The following is a 26,837-nucleotide window of genomic DNA, read 5'->3' on the forward strand; positions in this document are numbered from 1 at the left end:
CTTTGAATACTGACTACAGTGTGGAAGGTGAAATAGCATCTTTCAAGAGAAATGCACAAGAAAATCACATCCAGTCTGAAAAGCCCTGTCTCCTTTGAGACTTAAAATGGTGAAATGACCCATGAGCCCAAGGAAATGCACAGTACTTGATTATTTCTCAGCCTGCTTACTCTGTTGGCTACAGGGAGTTCACATTCACTTTCTTTCTCAACTCTACAAATATCAAGAAGGGTATCGGAGCCTGGGGAAACCACTGGCTGCTGTTTGGGCAAGTGTCTGTTGATAATTTCACAGCTTCTTTAACAGCAGCAGGGAGTGCAGGAGGGCATCCTGGCTGGCAGAGTCCAGTGGTGATAGTTCACCTGCTTATTAAGAGTGGCCTCAACAGTGAGCAAGAGCATGGTGAAGAACAGCAGACTGCCCTCTGGGTTCAAGCTAAGTGCTCTTCTTTCATCCGCAGTTGGATGCAGAAGCAAGTGACCATCTCAAAGAGCTCCAGGTGAAGCTGAACAATGTTTTGGATGAGCTGAGTGCTGTGTTTGGTAACAGGTGAGTATAACCAGGTCCCTGTCCTTCAAGTGTTCCTTTCTTTTGTCTAATCTCATTCAGTCAGGTTAAGAAGAGAAAAGAAAGTTGTGTCAACTGCATTATAGTTTTCTTTTTGTCATAAACTCATGATCTTTCAATACGGAGACCATCTAAAGAAGTGAGAAATGTTTTTAAAGTCTTTCTTTTCTGTATTGCTCTGCTTAGAAATGTAACATGGAGATCTCTCAACTGTGAAATGTATTTGAAATACATAGAGTGATTTTTTTTCTGTAAGTAGTGCTTGTCAGGAACAGAATTGCCTGCTCCTTTATTGCTCAGAAAGCAGTTTGCAGCTTAGCGTTTATGAAACAACATTCTTGTTTAAACGTTCTGCTCTAAACGTATGAAACAGCTGACTCATTTCTGATTGTTAAATGAATATTGGAATAAGAAGGAAACAGGTTTAGAATTTGAGATTGACTTGTTCTAATGTTGCAGTGAATGGTATTTTCTAATGTTTCAAGGGGAGGAGCTCTTCAAAGTATTGCCAGAGTAATTGATGGCAATTAAGTTTTATTGCAAATCATGTTACCATTTACCTGAGGATAAAAATGTGCCTAACTTCATAGTAATTTTGTACTGAACCACAAAAGGTATCAATTAAGCAAAATCTAGAAATTCAGGGTTCCCAACTGGTCTTCAAAACCAACCAGCTCTCATGATAAACATCATTGATGTCATGTTGTGCTTTATAAAAAGATTAATGCAAACATGAACTGTAGTATAGCTAAAACATGGGCAAGGGAAATAAAGCAAATTGTGCCAACTTGGCCTCCTACAGTCCACAAATTTGCAGTACTTCTGACCAAAAAATCATGGTGGGATTTGTCAGGGACTGTTTGGATTTCAGCACACAGAGCGAAGTGGGGAGATAAGTGAGGAAGGAGTTCCCATTGCCAGTAATGGATGCTATAGCAAGAAATGGAGAGATTCAAACTGTAACTGAATTGAATCGATAAGGTTCATAATTAGATGGAGGGTGAGAAATCATAATTAGCATGTGAATTTTGTTATCTGAAACCTGTCTCCATGGTGTCACTGTTAGAAGACAATTGGGTACAATTTTGACATTTGCAAATATGATTTAAAGAGATTATTCAGTATCAGCATACATACCAGGGAGTGTTTTAGAGAGATGTGCCAGCAGGAGATTTAGCCAGTCAGACAGCTCAGATGCTTCGCTCATTCCTTAACAGTAATAGGGCATGAAAAGCAGAGCTGCAGTTTACTGTATAAGTGGGATTTTCTGAAGTATGTAAATGTGGGAGGTAAGACAGATATCCACAATATTCTCTGCCGAGTGTGTAAACAGCTGCTCCAACAACACGGTGCATATCTGACACTGCAGATCTTAACTTTTCTTCATCTATGTGAGATCATCATGCCTGCTGGGAAAGCAACCTCACTGCCTTTGTAGTGAGGATTGTGTCTGGACACAGAAGGATTTTCTGCTTTCATAGAATCACAGAATGGTTTGGGTTGGAAGGGACCTCAAAGCCCATCTAGTTCCACCCCCCCTGCCATGGGCAGGGACACCCTCCACCAGACCAGGTTGCCCAAAGCCCTATCCAACCTGGCCTTGAACACTTCCAGGGATGGGGCATCCACAGCTTCTCTGGGCAACCTGTTCCAGTGCCTCACCACTCTCACAGGGAAGAATTTCTTCCTAGTATCTAATCTAAATCTACCCTGTTTTAGTATAAAGCTATTACCCCTTGTCCCTATCACTCCATGCCCTTGTAAACAGTCCCTCTCCATCTTTCCTGTAGGCTCCTTCAGGTACTGGAAGGCTGCAATTAGACCTCCCCCAGAGCCTTCTTTTCTCCAGGCTGAACAACCCCAACTCTCTCAGCCTGTCCTCACAGGAGAGGTGCTCCAGCCCTCTGATCATCTTCATGGCCTCCTCTGGACTCGGTCCAACAGCTCCATGTCCTCCTTATGTTTGGGGCCCCAGAGCTGAGCACAGTACTCCAGCTGGGATCTCATGAGAGCGGAGTAGAGGGGGAGAATCACCACTTCATCTGCCAGTTCCCTCAGGACCCACAGATACATCTCGTTAGGTCCCATGGACTTGTGCACCTTCAGGTTCCTTAGATATTCTTGAATCTGATCTTCTCCTGCAGTAGGCTCTTCATCATTCTCCCAGTCCCTGCCTTTGCCTTCTGTGACTCGGGCGGTGTGGCTTGAGCACCTGCTGGTGAAGACTGAGGCAAAAAAGTCGTTGAGTACCTCAGCCTATAGAAGATTTTCTTGTTGCCCTCAACATCCCTGGCCAGATTTAATTCTGTCAGGGCTTTGGCTTTCCTAACCTGATCCCTGGCTGCTCGGACAGTTTCTCTGTATTCCTCCCAGGCTACCTGCCCTTGCTTCCACCCTCTGTAGGCTTCCTTTTTGTGTTTTACTTTGTCCAGGAGCTCCTTGTTCATCCATGCAGACCTTTGGGCATTTGTGCCTGACTTCCTCTTTGTTGGGGGCATCGCTCGAGCTTGGAGGAGGTGACCCTTGAATACCAACCAGCTGTCTTGGGCCCCTCTTCCCTCCAGGGCTTTGTCCCATGGTATTCTACCAAGCAGGTCCCTGAAGAGGCCAAAGTCTGCTCTCCTGAAGTCCAGGGTAGTGAGCTTGCTGTGCACCCTCCTCGCTGCCCTGAGGATCTTGAACTCCACCATTTCAGGCTTTAAAGGATATCATAGAGAAAAGGAGCCTTGAAAGGGTTTATACTTCATGCAAGGCTGGCTGCTGTTTTGTTCTCAGAGGCTGTAGGAATGAAGGAGGGCATTCCTGCGGGAATTAGGGAGCAGAAGGCCCTGTCTGACAGCATAGGTGAGGTTGTCTCTTAACTTGCTGCTGTCAAGGGCTCCTGTTAAGCTGTATATCTGCACAAGCTTCACTTTCAGGTGAACCTGTTGTCACAGTAACTGATCTACCATTTTTCATAATTGGTGACAATTTTGCCTCATATTAATTTTTATCTTTTAAGGGATTCTGTTATTTTTCATCCACTGGCTGTGGGTTTACAGCATCTTGAAGCAGGGTACCGCAATTGATGCGGTATTTGGGAGAACTGTGGGGTGAGATTAGCCTGTCACAGAACAGAGACTGTCAGCAGTACAATAAATTCTTGGTACTATTTTATTTGATGTGACTTATGCCTATGGTTAAGCTGTCATTGTAGCCACAACTGACTGCCGCAAGCCACTCTGCTAGAAATGGGGAATGTGGAAGCGGAGGCTGCATGGCGAAAGAGCTTTGGAATTGCTCTCTAGAATTGCTCCACTGAGAGGCAGGTTAGAAGTGGCAAGAGGGAGGGTGAGGCTGGGGGTGGCAGTGCAGGAAAGGAAAGAGGTGGCAGCGTGGAGAAGAAAGGTGCAAGCCACAGGGCAGACGGGTTGTATGCTGGCACCCAACCCACAGATGTCCTAGGTGACTCACAGAGCGGAAGTTCAGGCCATCTATGCAGATATAAAGGTGACTTCCAAACCTGTGTTCCTGCTTTTAAATCTTTACCCTAGCTCCTAGCACTGACTTTGCTTCCTGGTTTCAAACCTCTGTGCCATTAGTAGATAGCTAAATGTCATTTGTAATGCCTGTTGTTAGAAACTGTTCTTTTAAATGTCAAAGCATTTTCCTTTATTCACTAAATTGATATGTTGACAGCTCTGCTGATCTGTTCATCATTTTTAACCACTGTATTATTTCGTTTTGAACCTCCTTTTAGCAGTAAGAGATGGAACACTAACTGTGCTTTAATAGCTTCCATGTCACTTCATTACAATGACGCTGCTTGTTTCACAGCTGAGCCCCACATCCCATTTTGACACTTAGATATAGCATGGACTGTATGGCAGTGGGATGGTTTCAGCCTGCCCTCAGGCTGTCTCTGTTATTTTAAAGACTTAGCCTATGGTGGGTCATAATCATATTACTGCCAATGGACTCCGTGTGCTCAGAGTTGTGTGTGCATTGTGCCGTTGCTCCGTGCTATGTCCCAGTCTCTATGGTTTAACACCCAGTGTGGAAAGCAAAGATACAGCAGGGTGCTTTGAGCAAAAATAATGGTTTTTCTTGAAATCAGGAAAGGATCATTTTTTTTCACAAGCTGAATGAACGAACTCCTCTCAAATGTGATGTCTTGTGTTCAGAGGTGGTAGGCTGTCGGCAGATGATGGGCATAAGGAACTGGATAGCATGCCCCTTGGTAACAAATACAGTAAGGACATGAGCAGCAAGTCTTGGGGAGGAAGAGTGTGTAATGGAGTGCATGGTTTATAGACTTGCTTTATTTTACCTTATGTACTAGAGCTGATATCTCTGACACTAATAATTTGGCTCTCTCGTATCTATTCAGCTTTCAGACTCGCATTGACGAGTGCATCAAGCAAATGTCTGATATTCTCTGCCAAGTGAAAGGGACTGGAAATGTTGCTGCTAATGCCAGAAACACAGTTGCACAAGATGCAGATAATGTCCTGAGACCATTGATGGATTTCCTGGATGGAAAGTAAGCAAGTGTTCAAATATGATTGGGAACATGATGGGGAAGGAAAAATAGATCCATGTTCTTGGATTGTTCTTGAAATGTCCAGCCTCTGAATTCTCAGGAAGAATTAATGGCTTTTCTTCCCATATCTGCCCCTCGCTCAAGCCATGGATCACCTCTTCAGCCCTCATTCAGTGCCAGAGCACGCTCTCAGTTCTCCTTTCTCCCTGTGGCAGTTGTAGCAATCAGCAAAACACACTGCTGATCAGATAGTGGGAAAGACTGAAATTCTAAATTTACTAGCTATGTTTTTTTCCCTATACAAATTGTACTGTAGCCAATTAGCAAATGTATGGCAAACCGTACTTACATACTTGAATACATACACTACTTAGTATCCCAGTCATGTTGTAGTCATACCTGGTGCTGTTCTGACTAGAAAATAAGCTTCTGAACTAGGTGATGTATGTAAGCTTGATCCATTGCTTTAATTAACTGTTGCCATTAACACCATGCAGTGTAATTCACTTTTATGGGACTTCTTGTGGCTAACTGCACATAATTCTCATCAGCCAAGCCTTGATCTACAAAGAAAAATAGGTTTTAATCATTGTAGAAGTTAAACTTCTTGCTGATGCACAGCAGTTCTTTATTTTGAAAGAGGTGGCCAGCAATTGTCATAATAAACGTTGCAAGAGATATAAAGCTTTAGAAGTTTAAAATGCAGTTTCTTTTGTTGCTCTTTGTATTGATTGTCCCACTTTTCCTTTCGGCCACCATGTAGTAAGTGACTCTCTGTAGCAATCGCTACATCTAGGAGCCCTCTCGTTTGGGCATTTCACATGCATGCCTTCACGAATCCTGAGAAGCCACCTTCCTTTGTCTCACTGGGAACTTGGTATGCTACAGGCTTTTTGTCCAGCTGTGGAGCAAGTCAATTCAATTATGATTATCCAAGCCTGGATTATTTTCCTTCCTCCTTTGCAGAATGAGAGTCTTTTTCAATATTTCCTGCATCCTACCTACATCAATCTTGTCCCTGTTCAGTTTTGTTCATTTACTGTCTAACCCAGCTATGGGAAGAAGGGAAATCTGGGAGAAGACGTTACACAATGTAGAAGAGTCAGCTATCGCCTGTGCACTGCTGCTGGCTGCAGAGTTCCTGCTTTGTGGCTCTCCCAGTGTGATCAGTAAATGCCGAAGTCCAGCAATCATTTTGGAGAAGAATCTAACATTTCTTGGCCTTTTTTGGTACAATAATACAGGAGGAATACTTTCTTATGTAAATAGGAGTAAACATAAGGCAGGTGATTGGTGGTGAATGCCATTGCAACAAAATACAGAGGAGTCTAATGCTTCGAGGTGGTTATTGAGGTGGAATATTTAGAGACTTCAGCAACTGTCAGAAGCAGTGCAGGAACTTCTGCATAACAGTCTGGGAAGTATTAATTTGGGTATTCAACAAAAATCATTATAATAACCCCTTAACGTTTAAAACCTATTAATCTATATTTGTAATTTTTCCTATATACTCTGTAAACCCAATACATCAGGAAGTATCTTCATAAAGGGAACCAGTTCAATGATACCTGCTCTCATTTGGACTTTTCCCAACCACTATAACTTAGTGAGAAGCTTCTGTAATCCCCAGGTCAATAAATAGAAATTATTGAGATCAGAAATGTCAATAATTCATTTTGGTCAAACATCTGTAGTGCTAGAACTCTAAGGGTGAAGACAGGCTGTACTTTATGAAAAGGGAAGATTTTACCCTTAAAGCAACTGTTACGACAAACTGCTCTGGATGGGGCACAGATTCTCCCATACACATCTTCTTCCTCGCAAATTGCATTCTTTGAACTTATTCGGTTCTTGCTTTCTCCCTGCAGCCTGACACTGTTTGCGACTGTGTGTGAAAAGACAGTGTTGAAAAGGGTGCTGAAAGAGCTCTGGAGGGTGGTAATGAATACCATGGAGAAGTTGATTGTGCTGCCTCCTCTTACAGACCATACGGTAAAGCATTTTCTCCTTCCTGACTTGTAGCAGAAAGTGTTGCCATTGCCTGTGTAACTCTTCTCCTTGACCTAATGAGTCATCTGTCCAGGTAAATTTATCTGCATGTAGCCTGCTAGAGGATGGAAAAATATGTCTGTAACCTAGTAAAGTAAAAGAGCAGCTCTATTTATAGTACCGTTGCAAGATACAGAGCACACTCTAGGGAAAAAACAATTCGAAGTCCACGATCCGAAAGGAGTTGCCATCAAGTATATCAAATCTCATCAATTAGGGATTTGCAATCTTTTAAAGAGTTCTGTGTATGTGGGATTACTGGGCAGTTAGTGTTGGCTTCATGGCATTAGATCAACAGCTGTATCACTTTTGTCTAATTATTGTAATCTATTAGTCAGGTGTCTCTCTGTATAGATGTGGTTAATTTGGGCTTGCTTTTTAATGAAACCACCCCCCATTTTATCCCCCATCAGTATAGGCTGGCATGATTTCTGTGTCTCTGATGTTGGGGAGCTGGAAGCATGTCCAGATAGTTTGCCTTCAAAGGCAGCCTTTTTATATAATTGTTCAGCTGTGTGGATGTGCTGGATGAATGTGTGTCATGAATGTAGTGATGTTCTTAACAATGGAAGATTAACCTCTTCCTCAGTTTTGAGAAACCACGGAAACTGATTAAATGCCAGTCATGCATGCCTCAGCTGGAGGCAGTGTGAAATTTGGGCTATAACCTCCTTATTTGGAGATGATCCAGAACTTCTTTTCATCTCTGTGCTGGAGTAAACTTGTGGTCTGTGGCTAATTTTTTTTTCCCCAGTAGTGGGTAGAACAATAGTGGTTTTCACTGTTCAGTTGCCTACATATTTTAAGTAGACTTCGTGGGTTGCAGTGTCTAGAGAAGTGAAGCAAACCTGCATCTTGCAGTAGGAGTTTCTTGCTCTGAGAGGGAAGGCCTTTGCCTCTGGCCTTGGTGATGACAACTTCAAACAAAACTGCTGAGATGCAGTGTTCTGTCATACCTACTAAGCATAAAATTAGCCTGAGGTGTAAATTTGGTAAAGACTGCTTGCTCTGAGCTCGGATTTGGAGTAATCATTTCTGCTTGCCTTTTTAATTTATAAAGGAGGAAAAAAATCTACGTTTAAGAGGATGAAATTTCTTTCTCTTCATTGAATTGCTTTAAAAAGGAGTCTTTGGGGACAGGTGCTAAAATCATCATGTAAGAGGAGCATTAGCATGACCCCTTCAGAACTGAAGCAGTGAGATCAAGGGCCTCAGAGAGAATCAGGGAGGAGCTGCTTGAGCTTTATACTTGCTAGTTTTGAATTTTAAAGGTGGAGTAGGAGAGTGATTCAGTGCTTGTATCATGAAGAAGGCAATAACTGTGATCAGCCAATTCTTCCAACCTGTGGGATGTTGCTATAAGCCACTTTGAGTCTTTTTTACAGAGAGTTTCTTGTTGCCATCACTTCAGTTTCAAATTGAGAAGCTCTTTTTGTGTAATGAAGCGCATCCTCAGTTTTCTGAGATAATGCAAAATGTTCATAGCTGGATTTTTAGCTCTCTAATCAGTTGTGTCATAGCGAGGAGGCTAAACTAGTCCAAACTGGATAAGAGTTGCTGTTTCAGAAGGGCAGCTGTGAACAATAGAATTTTAAAATGGACTTGTCTGCTGTCCTTGAGCAGGGAACCTGTGGCGAGGCTAGATGGGCTACAGGCGCAGAGAGCTGCTTCCACTGTCCCCCGGGACATAGTGATTTATTCTGTCACCACCAGATTTTCATCATCATAGTAGTGAAGGCTGACAAGGAAAGGCAAGGCAAAACTCAGGGTTGGTAGTGTGGGCAGAAGGAGTACTTTCTGTTTGCTGTTCTGCTTCTCTGCCATGCAACTCTTCTCTAATTTTGCTTTCTCTTAAAGCACATCAGACTCAGAAATTGCCCCAGGCACTGTAACTCATTGTCCTCCCTGCCCTCAGCAACAGAAAGCCCTAGTGCTACCTCTGCGCATTTGAAGGACCACTGAATGAGGGTTTCCCTCCTAAAACTCCTCTGCAGCTCTTAAGAAGTAGCTGTTATGCGTAGTAAAAAAAAGAGTCCCTTGTATGCAATATTTTCTCTCCTTTCTGTAAACTTGCTAGAGGTGCAAAACTATTTTTGATGGTGGTCATGGAAAGCATACTTGGGTAGAAGGTTCTCAACATGCTGCAAGGTGTGTCACTTGTTGCTTGCATGACCCTGTCACTGCACAGTGCTTTAATCCCTGTTATTCTCCAGACTGATCTATTCCACTTAAATTAGCTCAGACTGTATACACAGGGAAGAAAATCTCAGCTCTGCTCTTCAGTTCTCTGCTGCTTCTGGAAAATTTTGTGTGGGGTGGGGCTCGGGTGAGAAAGCAGTCGGCTCCTGCCCATGAAGAATGCAGTGGGGACAGGGCAGTTTTACAGCCTCCCACTCTGACGACCTGAGCTGCTTTAATGACTTAGATGACTGGCTTCTATCTCTCTGAGCATTGACTGCTCATGGGTTGTGAGATTAGTAGCAACATGATCTCCGGTAACTCCCTGAGCAGTTCACACCTCACTAAGTTTTAAGTAAAGATCAACATTTAATTGAACAATCTCTGTCTTGGATGGGTGGATATGTAAACACAGCTCTCTGGGAATCCTTATTTTGGGGTTCAGTGCACAACACTTGGGCATATTATAGATTAGTTGTAAATTTCTTTCTCCCTCACTGCTTAGGACAAAACTACAGCATGCCATCAGTGACTAGTCAGGTCAATGAAGAGTTGCTTAATTTACACACAGATGATTCCTCTGGAGCCTCTCCTTTATTTCACAAGCCGTGCTGCAGCCATTCACGTGAGGCTCCCTTTGTGCTTGCTCCTGCTGTGCTTTTGTCTACTTGTTAGACTTCTCTTCACTAAATGAGAACAAGGTCCAGGATATGAACAAAATTTTCTTTAAGCTGCAGACAGATTTTACATATAACTTCCAAACTGGCTGTTCTTCAGGCTCATCTGCAAGCAGCACTGCTCCAGAGCTATTCTGTGGTGGAGAAGCATGTGGCTTTAAGAGGTTTTCTGAAGCCTTTCTTAACTTGTGTTAGTTTAAATGAATCCTCTCCCTTGTGCTAGCTAGAAGTGAAAAAGTCCAAGGCTGTGTTGAGGAGAAAAGCTTTCTTAGCCTTGAATGAAATGATGGTCTGTGAACTGCACGTGTGCCCAGATCTCTGTACCAACAGGTAATTATTGTCCCTTTTTCATCCCCACTTTTCAGCTTATTTCCTCAGTGTTTAACACGCCACAACAACTAAAAAACAGGCTAATTTTTGATGGGTGGTAGCAAACATTGCCTGATGATAAAGTTTTTAAAATGAACTTAAATGATCAGATTTCATTGTTATTGAAGGTAGGAATTAAAAAAATCTGGCAAAGGAATGTACAATGCCAGATAAAACTTCCTTGCACTGGTATGTCTCAGAAAAATAAGCCTGAGCAATAATACGTTTTCCAAAAAAGGACTTAAATTCAAAAGACTTGCAGTAGGCTTTTGTTTCCTAACTTTGCCAACTGAGCAATAGGACAGTTAAGCTGTGAGAGTTTGAGCCTCTTGGGATATAAATCAGTGCAGTTCTGTTGGGTTCTAGCAATTAGACTTGAGTCAGCTGATGATCGTTCTCTGAATGCTTTCACTGAGGGGAAAAAAAGACCCACAGTAAGACCATTAACAAGGAATTTAGCATCTTTGTGTTGCGGACTATAGATGTGTCTCATGTTTCCAAAAAGTGTAGGAAGGTAAAACTAATTTCATGGGAAGAACCAGGAAAACCAGCTCTAAGGTCTGTCCCCTTTCCAGCTATGTTTCCACAGAGCTAGGCAGAAACAATTCATAATAAGGACTTAATTTTTTCCTCATCTCTCATCCTTGATGTTTTAATCAATTCCATTGTGGGCAGCTATTCTCAAAACTATCTGATATTAAGTTTATTTGTTTTCATTCCCTAGAAGTGCACCTGGAATAAGTACTGTCTCTAAAGCTTTGTGATATGTTTTCCATGAATAAATAACTTTTTTGAGGAGGTGTAGCATCTTGTTTACAAGAATGCCATTTGGTGGAGGAAGGAGCTGTCCAGATTTTCATTAGATATTACCAGCATTGATGACAAACTCAATGTAACAGTAAAATAACTTCTCCTTGCAGACACATTGACAGAGATTGGCACTGATTGATGAGGATTTTCTTAGCGGGCAAGAACTGAGGAGTAGTTATGTGAGCAGCTTTGTCCCTTGAAGCGTATCAAGTCACTGGGTATTGGTCAGTGTTACTGACCTGACCTCCTTAGAAGGCTGCGGCAGGGAGACTACATGCCTAGGCTAGTTAATGTTGTTATTCAAATGTATATTTATAAAAAAAAATGTGTCTAATGAAGGTTGAAAATGTTGGATCAAGAAATCATAGAGTCATAGAATGGTTAGGGTTGGAAGGGACCTCAAAGATCATCTAGTTCCAACCCCCCTGCCATAGGCAGGGACACCCTCCACTAGACCACGTTGCCCAAAGCCTCATCCAACCTGGTCTTGAACACTTCCAGGGAGGGGGCATCTACAGCTTCTCTGGGCACCCTGTTCCAGTGCCTCACCACCCTCAGAGTGAAGAATTTCTTCCTCATATCTAATCTAAATCTGCCCTCCTTCAGCTTAAGGCCATTGCCTCATGTCCTAGCACTACATACCATTGTTAATGTTTGCGTGTTTTGAGACTGCTCACTTAACTGTTTCAAAATTCAGGTTATAAAAATGTTGGGGGTTTTTTTCTGCTTGGTCAACAGGCATGTTCATGACCAGTCATACAGAACAGCAGGTGCATCTGTTGGGTACCAGGGCACTGGCTGAAGCTGTGTGCTTTTGTGGATTATTTTGTGTGGCACACAGAGAAATCTCTGTGTTGCTGCTGGTGTGCAGCCATATTCAGCCTCTCTTGCTGGAAATACAGAGAATTTTGTACTCTTTCAGTTTAGAGAGCTGTACTGTAACACAGCACATTAGATACTGGCAGCAAGTGACACTCCTAATCTCATTTCAGAAGCTTTCATTTATGGATGCGATGTCCCTGCCTGCACTTTCTTCCCCCCACCCCCAGTTGTGAATTTAATCAATTATCAAGAGCTTATGTTTAGATACAAAGTCAATAATGTTCATTAGGTATTGATTTGCATTCAAAAAACATAAAAGGCTGAGGAACAGTGCGGGTTAGGTGGTGGTTACAGATAGAGCAAATCAAGACGTTGTCTGTGATTTCAGGTCACAAAGTCTTTCAGCTTGAAGAAATTTCCAGATCTGGCAAAACTGAAGAAAAAGTATCTCATCTAGAAATTCACTTCTGGAGTGCTGTTGGAATGAGCAGAGGGTGTCCAGTCTCCCTAGAGCGGGTCTCAGTCTTTCCAGTGTTACAGCTGTAATCGGTTTGCCTGTTTTCCTTCTGTAAAAGGGTACCTGCTACCTCTAGCAGCAGACACAAAGACACTTTTTTTGCTGAGGAGAAGCCATCAGTGAAGCTGATGTTAACTTTAATCCTAGAAAAAAAAGAATTATTTCAGCAATGATCTTTGCAGTAGAATCCAGCTCCCAGAGTCTCCTCTGTAAATGCATGTATGGGGTAGTTCCAGCTCCACAGAGTACTGACTTAAAAGGCAACAAATAAATACTGAAGAAGACAACAAAGAAACCAAACTGAGTGGCATAGGCAGAGGCAAAGGGCAATATAGTAATTCTGGTTTTGCATCTTGCTTCGTTACAGTTTCGAGGTGGGAAGTGGTCATGGCAGTTGTGCTTAAGTGTGAGGGTGAAAGGCTGTTGAGATGAGAAAGGATAGTAAAGGAGAGGGAAGGAGGGCTGTGGAAAGGAGAACTGGATTTATGGGAGACCTTTGGGGAAATGTGGTCCTCATGGAGCCAGCAGTCTCCAAATAAGATGAACTTCTTCATCTCCCAAGTGTTCTCCTGAGCAAAAAGACCCTACTGGAAAGTGCCACCCACCAGTGTCTGTCCCTGGAAGCTTATTTCAGACATTCAGTGGGGACATCCCCCAGGCACTTCTCAACTGATAGTGTGGTAACATTTACACATGCTTTCAACGCTAGCCCCTAGTGACCAATTACAATTAAGGAGAGCCAAAGATCATCTTTGAGAGGGCAGTTCTCCTGACATACCTAAGGCATTCCTGAGAGAGATAATAGGGGAGAGGTTTAATTAGGGAAGAGGGGTCACCCATAACTTTGGCTTGGTCCTAAACCCCAAATCTGACTGGCCTAAGAGGGCTGAAGCGGAGGCAAAGTTTCATAATATAATAGATGCACAATTCATAGCCAGAATTTCAGTAGGCTGGATTTTTATTCCAAGTGGACTAACAGGCAGTGGTGAATTTGTAAAGAAAAAGGCAAGGTTAGATGAATGAAAAAGAGCATAGTGGAAGAAAATAAATTCCAGCACACCTCATAAAGCATCTCTGGGAAAAGAGACTGGAGAATTGTCTTGGTTGCTTTTGACTGTGTCATTAAATTTTGGACTTAACTCCTCAGGCAAAAGGAATATTACACAACAGAGAAGTGCTGTGGTGGGGCAAAGGAAAAATATCTTTGTTGTAACCATTGCAGATGAAGTATGTAAAAATCCATTATACTGGAGTGTAAGTGACTTGAACCAAGACTTCCCATCATGGGGATTTCTCTTCTCTTTTTGGTTCTTCATTGGTCATGCAGCATCAGTAAGCCACAGTGGGGGAAGAAGAGCTATTGGCCAGGCTTTTGACATGTCAAGGTGATGCTTTAGTATTCACTGGACTTTGTTTGCTGATCTCTCGACTGAAAACTGCTGAGATCGAGTTTTGTTTCTGATCTGATGCATGCTTACCCCTACCCTGCTGAATGGGCTCTACGTTTATAGAGAGATTGTCATCAGTTGTGTGACCTTTTGCTTTGGCCAGTCTTATGTGGATTTAGACTTGAAATCTAAAGAACTTTGAGACAAAGCCAGTGCACTGCCTTCACCCCCAGCCTGTGCAATCGATTTGAAGGCACATCCTGTTTTAATGGGTGGCTGCTGTAAGCAAGAGTGAACTGGTTAGCAGAACGTTGTGCTCCGAAATAGCTCTTGATGTGGTATCCACAGTAATGCCAGGTTTTATACTAGGTAATAAACTGGCACAAAGTCAAGTTGTTGTGACTGGCCTTGGGGTGGTTATATAAAGTTCTAGCTGTGAACTGACTTGACTTACTTAACGGAAAGAAAAAAAAAGCAGAGCTTTTTATAATCCTTTTTTCCCCCTCTTTCTTTTCTAACTTCTTGCTATCATAGGGCACACAGCTGATTTTCAGTGCTGCTAAGGAACTCGGACACTTGTCAAAGTTGAAGGTATTGTTCTGCACGGCTTGTGTTAACATCTGTGTCTGTAAGCATGGAAGTAGCGCATAGCATGTCTTGTGCTTCCAGAGGTTTGTCAATCAATTCAGTTGTAGAGAAATGCTTTTAAATGCATTAAATGTGCTTTTAAATGCATTCTGCTAACATTACTATTGTGTTTAAATTAACCATTAAATTTTATTGTGGGTTTATTCATCAAAGTAGTTTCTTCTGTAGATACAGTGACCGGTTTGGTATATCAATTTAAAATTAAAAAAGTAGAGATTTCAATATCTGGCCAGTTCCTCTGTATCCCCATAAAAGGGAGTCCCTTTTGTGATCCTGTTAATGAGATACCGGTTGGAAAGATAATTGTGCTAGCTATTGATGAATTATATGAACTGTTACAAAAATAGCTGTTGCTTATGGAAGAAAGCCTGTGTCTGTAAATTCCTTCTGCGTAGGCTCTCTTTACAGGCAAGCTGGCATTTAGCATGAAAGCTATGTTGACGTGTTTTGACAGTGCATGACGTGACAGTGCATGACATGAGCATTACTAAGTGCACGCTACCTCATCGTGAGCCAATCAAGCATTAATTCACTGGTCACGACAGGAATGGTATGAAAATAGTGACGCCTTACAACATTCAAATTGCACTGTGCCATGGTTTGACTTGTGCTACAAAACAGGTATTGTGCAAGAGGAGGTCTAAATCTGAAGGGTCACAGTGCACAAATTGTGCTGCAAGGAAGATGGAGTTGAACATGAACTCTGTCTTGAAGCATGATCAGGGAAATCTTCCCACAGCAAAGGGCATTCTCCTAAGTGATTAGTGCAATTTCAAAATGCGTTCATCTTTTCCCATAATTTTATTTTTGTCTTGCAGGCTTGTTACAGCTGTCTTTATACAACTATCTATTTTCCTTGCCCAGCAGCCACATTTTACATACACATGTTTATGAGCCAGGGCAGTGCACAATTCATTTAAGGTAGTGGTTATTAGCAATCCTAGTAAGTGATCTGGACATGCAAGTGTGTCATGAGATGCACACGCTTTTTTCCAGCTGCATTTTGAGGCTGTTACATAGCAGTTAACAGTGACATACCATAAACCTTCAAGTGTGGTTCCCCAGGGGAATAGCTGATGCTTGTGCTGGGGGGGCGGCCCTGTGCACTCCCACAGCCAGGCTGTCCTCCCCAGTGATGTGGTGGCTCCTGAGGATTGCACTGCCTCCACTATTTCCTGCGCTTACAATGCTCCATGTCACATCCATGGGAGAAATTGGGAAAGAGGAGCTTTGTATCCAGCCTGGGAGAGTGGGAGCTGGAGCAGCCTCCAAATGTGACCCCCTTTTCCTGTGAGTATCCCCTTCCCCTTTCAAAAACAACAGCAAGAACCCAGCATTGGGAGGAAGAGGAGACATCCCTGCCCTCTACCTGTACCCCTAGCATCGGAGGGAGAGCTCTGAATTTGCTCCATTTCTCCTCCCAGGCCACAAAGACAACTGTGTGCGTAGACAACTGCGAGTTCCAGTGGCTTGCTTGCATTCTCAGGCATAGTCAGTGACATTCACTGTTATCTTTTACTTCTTCTATATTTTCTCATTAGTGGAATTTCTTAACTATATACAAGGTGCGTTTTGCCAGGAGTGAGTTAGAAGCTTTGCCTGTTACCATTCGTCAGATAAGTCCATCCCTCAGCAGCAGCCTGTCTTCAGTTCAGTCACTGTAGAGCTTAACTGTGGTAACTCTGGATTGCATTTTTAGAAATGCATGTAATCATGTAAATCAGGCAAGCCTGGGTGTGTGTTCAAGCCTTCATTTGCATATCCACTTATAGGACTACAGCAGCCCAGGTACATGGGATTTTATATGTGGCAGGGGAGCTGTACAGGAGTGTGAAAGCACTCTGCCACCTGAATTCTGGAGACCTTTAGTTCGACAGATGGTGTGAACCAACACTGCATCCAAAAATTTCCAGGAAAACGTAGATGTTACAAGAGTGTGAATTGTTTGGGTCTCTGTAAGCATCGTGGATTTTTTCTTTTTGTCCTTTTGTTTTTGTGGGCACATATAAGCTAACAAGGAAGGCATGAGTAAATGGCTTTTCACAACTCCTCTCCTGTGCATTTTGCAGTTCCACTAAAAGCCTGGGAAAATTATGGGATGGATTTTAAGCTTTATTTGTCTTAAATAGAACACGGGGAACAGAGCCCTAGTGAATCAGATAACTCAGTTGAAAACAGAGACTGACAGACCTGACAAGCACAGACTCTCGTCCTGATGACAAATCAAATTCACAGTGTATTTTAAAATGCTCAGAAAACCAACCATAAAACTGGCACCTTGGTGCCACATATCTGCCTCCCATATATTATCAAACTCATTCTGCTCAGTTTGCCCAATAGCCAGCAGCCTCCTCTCCCTTGCGCTGCCCCCGGGGCAACCAGCCAAGCTCTGACCACAGAGGTTCTTCTGAGAGTACCTGTGGAGAATATAAGGATGAGTATGAGAGACCAGGAAAATACATCATCATCATCATTATTATTATTATTATTATTATTATTATTATTATTATTATCTACTTCTGCTTGAAGTTGCATAGTTATTTGACATAAGTATTTGTGGCTTGCTCCTCGCTGGTAATAGGGAAGCACAGGGTAGCACTCTGTGCAGTTCTTTATACGAACAGTGTGGGATTTGCAGAGGGCAGGTATGCAGGGAATGACAGCGGTGGGCTCCTCTGTGTGTAGGTGCAAGCATTACCAGTTTAGTCACTGGGTTATTTGTACATAATGTGTTGAAGTAAATGGCACTGGGAAACGCTCTTAGAAAGCGGTGACAATGCTGTGCAATGACAGCATGGGCACCGCCGGGGTGACCACTCAGGGCAGGATAAATGAGCTCTTTAGGTGTTTAAGAGAAAAATGTTGACCACCTGGTTTCTATCGCAGTGTGGGGAATCTGGCAGGCACACCTAGAAAGTCATTTTAACAGACATGAAAGTCACTCTGCCTTGGGGACACAGCTACCCTGCCTAAACTGGCCTCTCTCATGAACGTGTCCTTGGGCTCTGGCTGATTGTGCACTTAATCTGTCAGCGAAAGAATGTTTTACCCTCTGTGTACTGAAGTGTGAAGCTGCATCATCTTCAATTGAATTACTCATGAAGAAGAGGGAGGAGAGCTATTGCTCCCCTAAGGACAGCTTGTTGCAACAGAAGATAGTTTGCAGCTTACAGGGTATCTAGCTTTGCAGACCAGGAGCAGCCTGCGTGGGGGAAAGAGGCAAGTTGAGGCACATCTCTAGTACTCACGAAAGGAAGGTGCAAACTTGTCTAAGGTATTACAGACTTGAGAAGCATCTTCTGTACAGTTTAACACAGCCCTGTGCAAAGCCGCTAGCTGGATGTCTGTGAGAAGTGTGGCAAATGCCTAGCACCCCACCTAGACTGCAGTGAGCCCCGTCTCCATCAGGCAGGAGATGGATCGTGGTGGATAACAAGTGGGAACAGCACGGGGCAATGTGAAGAATCACCAGGCTGTGAGACAGCCAGCAGGCTTATCAGCATGAAATGCACCCGTGATGCCACACACTAGGTATGCTTTACTCAAAGACAATTCAGTGCATGTGTCCCCTGGAAAGTGTCTCTTATCAGAGGCTGTCACGTTTAAAGTAGAGATAAGTAGCCTTTACCTGATTTGCCTGCATCTTTTTCATGAATGCTTCAGCACCCAGGCTGCAGCCAGCTGGCCTGACCCTCCAGCAGCTCAAGCAGTTAGAATTTGGGTTTTGTTTTCCCTGAGACCTAGACTAAGCATCAGAGAGAAAGACCTTAGTGAAATACCACAGGATGACACATCCTTGTAGTCAGGCAGGAAGCTAACGGGAATACGATCCCACTGCAGGAAAGGGAATCCCTTCCCAAGGGATTCCTGGCTCTTTGCTATGGTTGGTCTTAATGGGAACAACTTTTTCTTTCAGCAAAGGTACTTTCTAGAACATGTTGCTCGTTTGTTTTTTCTTCGTCTACACCAACGATGTGATGAATTAGTGACCGTTATAGATGGAAGAATTAAAAAAAATGTGCAAACAACATTGAATAACTTTGCCCAATACCTGGTTCTCAGAATTCCTTGGTTTAGGTGCTGTTTTGTGAGTTTTGTTGTGGCTGCTCTAGAATGACAGGGGTAGCAAGCAAACTCCTGTTTGGGTTTTCTGAGAGACAAACTGTGATTTTAAATTGTCACTTATCTCTGTCCAGTTCCTTGCCTTATTTCTCTCTTCTGTGCCTGCAAGAAACAGAGAAAGTAGGTTTATTTTCAAGTTAAACTGTAATAAATGACTCTGAGTGACTCCATTAAGCGTTCCTTAAACAGCTGAATTAATGTTGTGGCCACATAGCCACAGCATGAATCCAGAGAAAGAGGTGATCCTGGTGACTCCTTTTCCTTTAGTCTCTGATAGCACACTCATGTCAAATATAATGGTTGTTTGCAGGATCATATGGTGAGAGAAGAAACTAAGAGTCTCACTCCAAAGCAGTGTGCTGTTTTGGATCTGGCACTGGATACAATCAAAGTAAGTGATTCCATTTCTCTGTCATTCCCTTGCTCCATCCCCAGATACTATTTGGGAAGATGGTGCCTGTCCCAGTTCAGGAGATGGCAGGAGTCTGTGGCTGCTGTTACAATGATAAAGGTGCTACGTGAGGGATAATGCCATGTCTATGTAAACCTGAATAGGCTCAGGTGACTGGGATGTGTGGGGAGCCAGCATATTCATATTTAAGTGGTTTGGAAGAGGAAAGCCGTGAGCGGTTGGTATCAGTTTGTCTAAGAGCTGAATTTCCAGTACAGAAGCTGTTTTGTCGATTTTTCCAGCTCTTTCCCATCTGCACACACAATAGCACATAAATGTGGGTTGCTGGTTGTGATTCTTCCTCGGTATTTTTCCTGTTTCTTTTTACTCTTAGCAATATTTCCATGCTGGTGGGAACGGTCTGAAGAAAACCTTCTTGGAGAAGAGTCCGGACCTGCAGTCACTTCGATATGCTCTCTCTCTCTACACTCAGACCACAGACACTCTCATCAAAACCTTTGTCCAGACTCAGACAGCTCAGGGTAAGACTCTTTTGTGTTGCTGGCAAAGTCAAATGGAGCTATCTGCTCTGTTCATAATTGCTCTGTATTGTACTGCCAGTTTGTAGAGTGCTTTTGGCAGCGACGTTTCTGGAAACATGACAGTTCAGAGCTTTTGAAACTAGGAAGGAGGGAAAGGGGGTTATTTCCCACTCAACAACTACATTTTGAGAGAGCAGAAATACGTGAAACATAAGTTTTGGGGTGTTTGTGGTCTTTTTTTCTGCAATCCTTATTTAACAGTCACATTTCATGAATTAATGTGGGTGGGTGACTTAAGTGAAATTTGAAGCTATTGTACTGAGACTTACCCGGTGGTGTGAGAGACCGTTTCAGCAAGACACCATGCAGAAACTAGTCGGTGCCGCCAGCAGCCCATGTAGGTCTGACCAAGGCTGACTGACAGCAGTGTGATGAGTCACGGAGCTACAGGCGGCCTGTAAAGGAAAAAGGCTCTGAGGAGAGCAATGAAAGCACTGTTTTGTCTGCAGCCAGTGCAGGGTATGTGCGAGCTAGATGACTGCAGATCACCACAACATATTAGTAAGCTGTTGAGATGCGTCACTGGAATTATTTGGTAGCTCTCTGGGAAGGCACGATGGTGGTGCTATTTCATTGATTTTTGAAGGGGTAAACAATTAATTGTCTCTGTCTTTCATTACTTTCACATAAACATTTCCAGATTTTTGTACAGAATAATTTGGTCTAATTATTGAAGTCCAACCTTCACTGGCTGACTGTGAATCTCACTAATCTCAGGAAGAGGGGACAGATGCTATTAGAGGTTAGGTGAAAACTGAAGCTGATGTTTGGAGCTTTCAGGCTGTTTTAATACAAGCCATGGCATTAGGCAACTACATCTCGGCAGCAAAAGTTACACAACTGCATGGGGGTGTCTTTCTGCCACCTTTTTGCTTGGGGTCCTTTTCCCTTTAATCCGTCCAAGCCTATGAGAGCTGGTGACCCCTCAGACTGCACCTGCCAGCGTACTGCCACACTGAGCCCTGAAATCAAGGGGAAAGCACTCCCCAGCCAACACACTTTTCCCTCGTGTGCAAATGAGACTGCTTGATACTGGCATTCCCCAGCTAGTGGAGAAAGTACTGAGAATTCTTGAGCAGAACACGGTTTGTTTTTAAAGTTTTAAAGTGAAAAGTTGAGTGTAATTTTGGAGGACTGAATCATCTCTACCTTTAGCACCATGATACATTCTTGCTTAGGTTGAAGTTTACTACATTAAAACACTGAAGTTAACTAAAGAATCAGTACATGCATTTGAGAGAATGGTCCTGTAGCAGCGTCCCAGCAGAGCAACGATGACATCCAGTGGCCAGACAGGTCAAAGACTGCTAAGTCCACAGGGGACTCTCAGAATTGGCTGTTGCCATTAGAGTTATACAAACACTTTTTAGCCAGGAACTTGTGTGTACAGTGTGTTTTCAATCTTTGCTGTTCTATGACAAATGTTTTCCACTATATATCCATCCAGACCATGAATTGAAGCTAGTTTTTTATGTGGATCCTAGTATGTAAGGACATGTACAGCACTGCTGTTGTACACTCAGTGCTAGTCAGGACTGTTTAAAATTAGAGGAAGAAGATGCTCTGTTGAAGTTGCAAAGTGGCAAATTCAAAGCTGATATGAGGAAGCAGCTTCAGGCAATGCATGATTTGACTATAAAACTCTACTGAGGGTGCGTGTTTAGCAGATACACAAAGAGAATTGAACAGAATCTGAGAGCAGCAGGAATATACAGAATTCCCAAAGAAGTGTGTGTGTGTGTGTGTGTGTTGAGTATTTTTTTTTTTTTTAGAAGCTTCTAAAGAATTAAGTTCTAGTTTTAGGACACAAGATGCACTCATTACAAGGTCATCAATTATATCTCATAGCTCACTGATGACATTTCTCTGTGGCTCATCTGAGCCACTTTGAGATAGGTACTGGGCACGGTGGGCAACTGAGCTGGTCCAAATCAGCATCTTCTGTGTTAGTAGGCTTAAGAGTTTTGGACCCTGTTTGGGAAACAAAAGACGGGAACTATGCCACCTGTATCTGTAGGATAACTGAGGGAATATCTCTCAGAAAGGCATGGCTTGCTCCTGGGATTGGGGCTAGAAAAGGATATTGCTTGCATACACTTCTCAGTAACCCTCGTTGGTAGATTGGTTTGGAGATCTGCATATGCATTGGCAGGACAGAAGGGACAGCTCTAACGTTTACAGCTGGCATCTGCTTACCAGAGCTCTCTGACTGATGTTTCCCTTTGAATAAGTCAAGCTTCCCAAAACCCTATGGGAGGAAATGGCTGCATGCAGAACTACTTAAATGCTGACTGTTTTGCTGTCTTACTTCACTGCTCAATGGTTGCATCTTCTAGTTTGTGAGGTATCTATTGCCCTCATTTTCTTACTGAGCAGGCTTCTGTGGCACTATGCTGTTCAATGTTTGCCCTGCAAAGTTGGATTGCAGCTTGCAGTTTAGTTACACCAGCACAAATTCTCACCTTGTTTTAACCCAGACAATCCCTTCCTTGCAGACAACCATGCTCTCTAGAGCCTGTGTTGGTGCGGAAGATCTAAGAGGATATTTTGTCTATTAAGAGCTAGAATGTCTTGTATTTGTTTAAGTGACACCACTAATTGGATTGTAATTCACACTCTTCTCTCTTTATCCTGCTTGCTTCTTGCCTTTTGAATTCATGTCTTAGTGCATGATGGGAAAGGTATTAGGTTTACCGCTAATGAGGACGTTCTTCCTGATATGGGTATGTTCAAGACTAATGTTGTTACCATAACAACATTAGCCAACTGCCTTGCTTTTGAAGTCATCTTGCCCGTTCTCAGAAACCTTTTCCAGAGACCCATTGCCTTTAGCTCCCTGTAGAAGTGAACTTTCACCGAATGCTTGCATCCCACAGACGGAGCCATGGGTTGCGCGGTGTAGAAGTCTGTACCCTGCCTGAGAGCCTGTCCCCAAGCTTGACATTTATTCATGGGATGCGAAAGCTGTCTCAAAAATGGACTGTCTTTTGAGAGATGCTACGGACTTGTTCCCCTACCCTTCACCATGGGCTGTGTGTTGCTGTTTCGAATCCTAGACTTGCATGCATATGGTCTGCTCAGATGGGCTACTGTAATACATGGTAATGTCTGATACACACTCAAGGTTATGGCTGAGCTTGAAACATCTGGCTTGAAGGGGGGTAGCTAAAAGTCTGGATGCTCAGGAGAGCCCCAAAAAATTAAGTCTTGTTGTGTTTCATCTCTCAATTTATTTTCTGCTGTCCAAAATCATTTTGTTATCTTAGGTGAAATACATCTGTAACATGTTGCATGAGCTCAGTTCTGCAGTTTCACCTTCCAGTATCGCAATACCAGAGAGACTGTCATATCAGGACATTAAATGTGCAAGCATGTGTATGCACACAGTTGTATGTGAACAGAATATTTTTCATTGGCCATCTACAAAGTTTTTTTGTCTCTGAACATTTTTTCAGTTAATAGAACAAGATTTTTGTATGAAAAGACAAGAATGAAGGTAGAAAAAAAAAAATCTAAATTTTTTCTCCCTCAAAGGTAATGGGATGATTCCGCTGTCATTCCTGTGAAGCATCAGTGTCTCCTTTGTAACTTATTAATTACACTAAAGATTAATGAAATGAAGGCCTGAGTGTTTGGTATCTGATGTTTGTGCAGACGTGGCCTGATAAAGTTGTATATACTATTGGTGATCTTGTCCCCATGGAAAATGCCAATGGTATGAGTGACAGACCCGCACCATCAGATGGGTCAGGTCAATAATTAAGCCTACCAATTTTAAAGCTCTCTGCTTATATCCAAGAAAGAAGGAACACTGCCCTTCTAAGCCAGGAGAAAACAGTACGTTCAAGATCATGTACAAATGTTACAGCGTAGAGGCTGTTTATTGTGCTCAGGCCAAGAATTAGAATCTACCCTAAGATAATAATTTGAGGTTCTGTTATGTTTGCTCAGAAACTTGTATATTAATGTGACTTTCACTGCCTCCAGTTCTGTTGTGCCATGTAACTCTCTTCAGACAATTGCACAGATTAGCTCTCAACCCCTTGGTTTTTAAATGAGTGTTTTTGCTGCCTGTGGACTGTTCTTGTAAAAGTTGGCATGTTAGATCTATCTAATCAAAATGTTTGTTTAATGATATCCTTCAAGTTCCCTGTCTTGAATTTCAAACACACCAATTCTTTCACTAAGTAATGTGTCTTAGCCTCAAAATTGACAAAATAACACTGCTGTTCGTAGGTACTAAATTACCCTGTAGGTATCCCATTTACAACAGCATTGCTAATTGTCACCCTGAGATCAGGCAGTTATCAAAGGGAAAGTAAAATCAATCTCACTATCTTATCAAAGACGTCATTTTCATTTTGCAAAGCAATCATTTTCTGTAATTTACATGACATCTTGACTTTCCTACCCAGAAAAATGTCTTTTCCACATATTGCATGATAAATATGATTAAAAGTTAAAAATTTGGAAACATCATAATACAGGAATTGTAAGGTTCATGAAATCTTCTCCCTCTGTTACAACATGTTGCCTTTTCCTCTGTGAAGTTACATGTTGTTTTCTCCCTGGCCAATTGATGAAGGGAAATAAGTATGCAAGTTGTGAGTGCTTGTTTCTCATCATTTTTGTCCACAACAGTGAAGGGATTCTCATTATCCTCCAAAGGGAAGCAGATAGGCAGTCAGGATGACAGCTTTTATCTGATGTACAGCTTGGAAAAAAGCTTCTCGGAGGGTGACACTGCACTACGGCTCAGTGCAAGTTACTAACATATTTTCCCTTTTTTCCCTAAACTTCTTCTTTGGTGTGATGGTTTTGTTTTGTTTTGTTGGGTTTTTTGTCCTCCCTTTTTCCCTGAGTGGACAGGAGTGCTGATGCCCACCATTGGAATGCCTGCATGTGCACACAATAGCTTGGCAGGGATGTCTGAAAAATCCTTGCTTTCTTTGAGGGTCCATTGTCAAGATTTAGGTCTATTAAATTCTTTTAAAATTCTTACTAGTATTCTCAACAGGATGCGATCATTGTGGTGGAGTGCAAAAAACATTAGTGTTTATGCATCTTGGGCATGCAAGCCTGATGTTATTTTGCATTAACGATACATTATTGGTGTTTACTGGAAAGTTGGCTATGGAAGGTGTTCTGTGAAAACGTTATATTGTCTTGCTGAGACCATAAACCAAAGTTGGGTGCCAATAAACAATAAATAATCCATGTGTGCATGGGGGGGGTGTCAATTTTCTTCCAACAGGGTCTGGTGTGGATGATCCTGTGGGTGAAGTGTCCATACAGATTGACCTGTATACCCACCCAGGAACTGGTGAACACAAGGTCACGGTGAAAGGTATGGCAAAGCACATGCTAGGGCTCAGGCTCAGTGACTGTATCAAGGAAGGTTTCCAGTTGGCAGTCATCATATTTCTGTGTTAGCTCATGGAATGTGAATCCAGAATTGTTTTCTCTGTTTCACATCAGGAACATGTAGAGAAACAGCACATGAGCTTGTCCGGCCAGTGACATGGCAATGTACAGTCCCGTTGTTTATTGGCAGCAACATACAAAGCAAACAAAAATCAGATGATGGCTCTCATCAGGCACCATGGTTTAGCCTGTGCTGCAGAGAGCGGGGTAGCATGACAGGGCTTGTGTTGCGAAATTGCTCAGTGTAAACCCAGAGCCAGTAAGAGTTCAGAGGCTCCTCTCCCCCATCCTGAAGACCACACTGGTCCCTGAAGAGCTGCTCTGAAAATAACCAAAGCAGTGATTCATCCCAGGCTTCCTCTTCCTCCTTCGTCTCCTCTGCTTGAATACAGCATATTTAACTACTTTAATTTCCTCTAAAGATTTATATAAACAGCTCTTGAGGCCTCTCTTCTGGCTAAATCTACACTGCAATGTAAAAACTGATTTTCAGAGCTATTTCCTGTGCTTCAGTCTGTTCTCTGCAGTGACCTGAGAGAGAAGGAGAGTTAAAGAGCTAATAATTCTGGGTTATGGAGCCGTCCACAGCTCACAGCCTTTGTTTGTCTTATCTGCAGTCTCATTTTCCTTTTCAGCAGAAACCTTAATTCTGGCCCCCAAAATGCTGCTTTTTTTTTTTTTTTTTTTTTTTTTTAAATTTTTCTTCTCATCCCACAGGTAATGTAGAGGTAAGCACTGAACTGGCAGGGCAGCCTGCCCAGAGCTGCAGGAGCACCTGGGTTTTTGGACTAATTTTTGACTGTGCATATGGCAAAAGCTAAGGCTGTCCCAAGCATTAAATTCCCTTCACAGAACTTAAACTAGAGCAAAAAAAGCATATCTTTGTATTACAGAAAAGTCCTGTCCATGTGTGTTGGCTCACTGGTGTGTTTTGAGTTGGACTTTGTCCCCTGAAGCAAGAAACTGAGAGCAGAGTGGAAAGGTATCCAGAGTAATGGGAACAAATGAATATTTACTGTAAAACAGGTTGTGACTCTCTTTTCCAGTTGTGGCAGCCAATGACCTGAAGTGGCAAACGTCCAGCATGTTCCGTCCATTCGTTGAAATCACCATGATTGGGCCCCATCAGAGTGACAAGAAGAGGAAGTTCACAACCAAGTCAAAGAGCAACAACTGGGCTCCAAAATACAATGAAACCTTTCACTTGTAAGTGTGAAAAATAGCCTGGGGATCTGACGTGGCAAGTGCAGATGCAGAGAACAGATAGGGTTTTCCAGTACGTGAACCAGTAGCTTGGTCTCTTGGCAGGAAAAGCTAGATTATGGGAGTTTTTGCTGTGGGTGAGATGCTGAGGTCTGTTCTATACCAGCAATGTCCTTTGGCTACCTTCTGAAACGCATTGTGTGTCCTATCAATACATTTTACTGTGCTCCATCATTTTAATGAACTTCTGTGCATCTTTTATCGGTAGAGTTGAGGCTAAAAGTTCATTATGTATTTTTAGTTCTTTTAATCTTAATGTGTGTTTTTATCCCAACTTGACCTGTGGGACATGCTTTCTGAACTTGTTTCCAAGGATACAGCCCTTGGAACTGGTAGTAAGTCGCACTGCTAAAATTGTGGTCCTTCTCAACGCCAAGTATTGATCTCTTCTTATTTGGTTTTCATTATTACAAAGGCATCTTCCTTCTTGGAAGGCTCCACAAAGGGACTACAGACTAATGCTCACCCAGCTGTGCGCTGAAAATGAG

At 42.7% G+C, this 26,837-nt stretch overlaps 1 protein-coding gene across 6 annotated transcripts in view; it reads left to right on the forward strand.

The window, feature by feature from the left end:
* Positions 1-26,837, forward strand: part of UNC13B (unc-13 homolog B) — a 218,773-nt gene that overhangs the window by 189,335 nt on the left and 2,601 nt on the right. For 2 of the 6 annotated variants that reach the window (XM_054810171.1, XM_054810167.1), the window contains 9 exons: positions 461-549; positions 4,937-5,089; positions 6,958-7,081; positions 14,434-14,490; positions 18,980-19,060; positions 19,455-19,602; positions 22,329-22,385; positions 24,917-25,009; positions 26,133-26,292. In XM_054810171.1, the coding sequence (XP_054666146.1) occupies positions 461-549; positions 4,937-5,089; positions 6,958-7,081; positions 14,434-14,490; positions 18,980-19,060; positions 19,455-19,602; positions 22,329-22,385; positions 24,917-25,009; positions 26,133-26,292 (962 nt within the window). The remainder of the gene's footprint in view (positions 1-460; positions 550-4,936; positions 5,090-6,957; positions 7,082-14,433; positions 14,491-18,979; positions 19,061-19,454; positions 19,603-22,328; positions 22,386-24,916; positions 25,010-26,132; positions 26,293-26,837) is intronic. The other 4 variants (XM_054810172.1, XM_054810168.1, XM_054810169.1 and 1 more) reach the window with 3 other exon arrangements.

The sequence above is a fragment of the Grus americana genome, chromosome Z, assembly GCF_028858705.1.
Source record: "Grus americana isolate bGruAme1 chromosome Z, bGruAme1.mat, whole genome shotgun sequence".
Lineage (NCBI taxonomy): Eukaryota > Metazoa > Chordata > Aves > Gruiformes > Gruidae > Grus > Grus americana.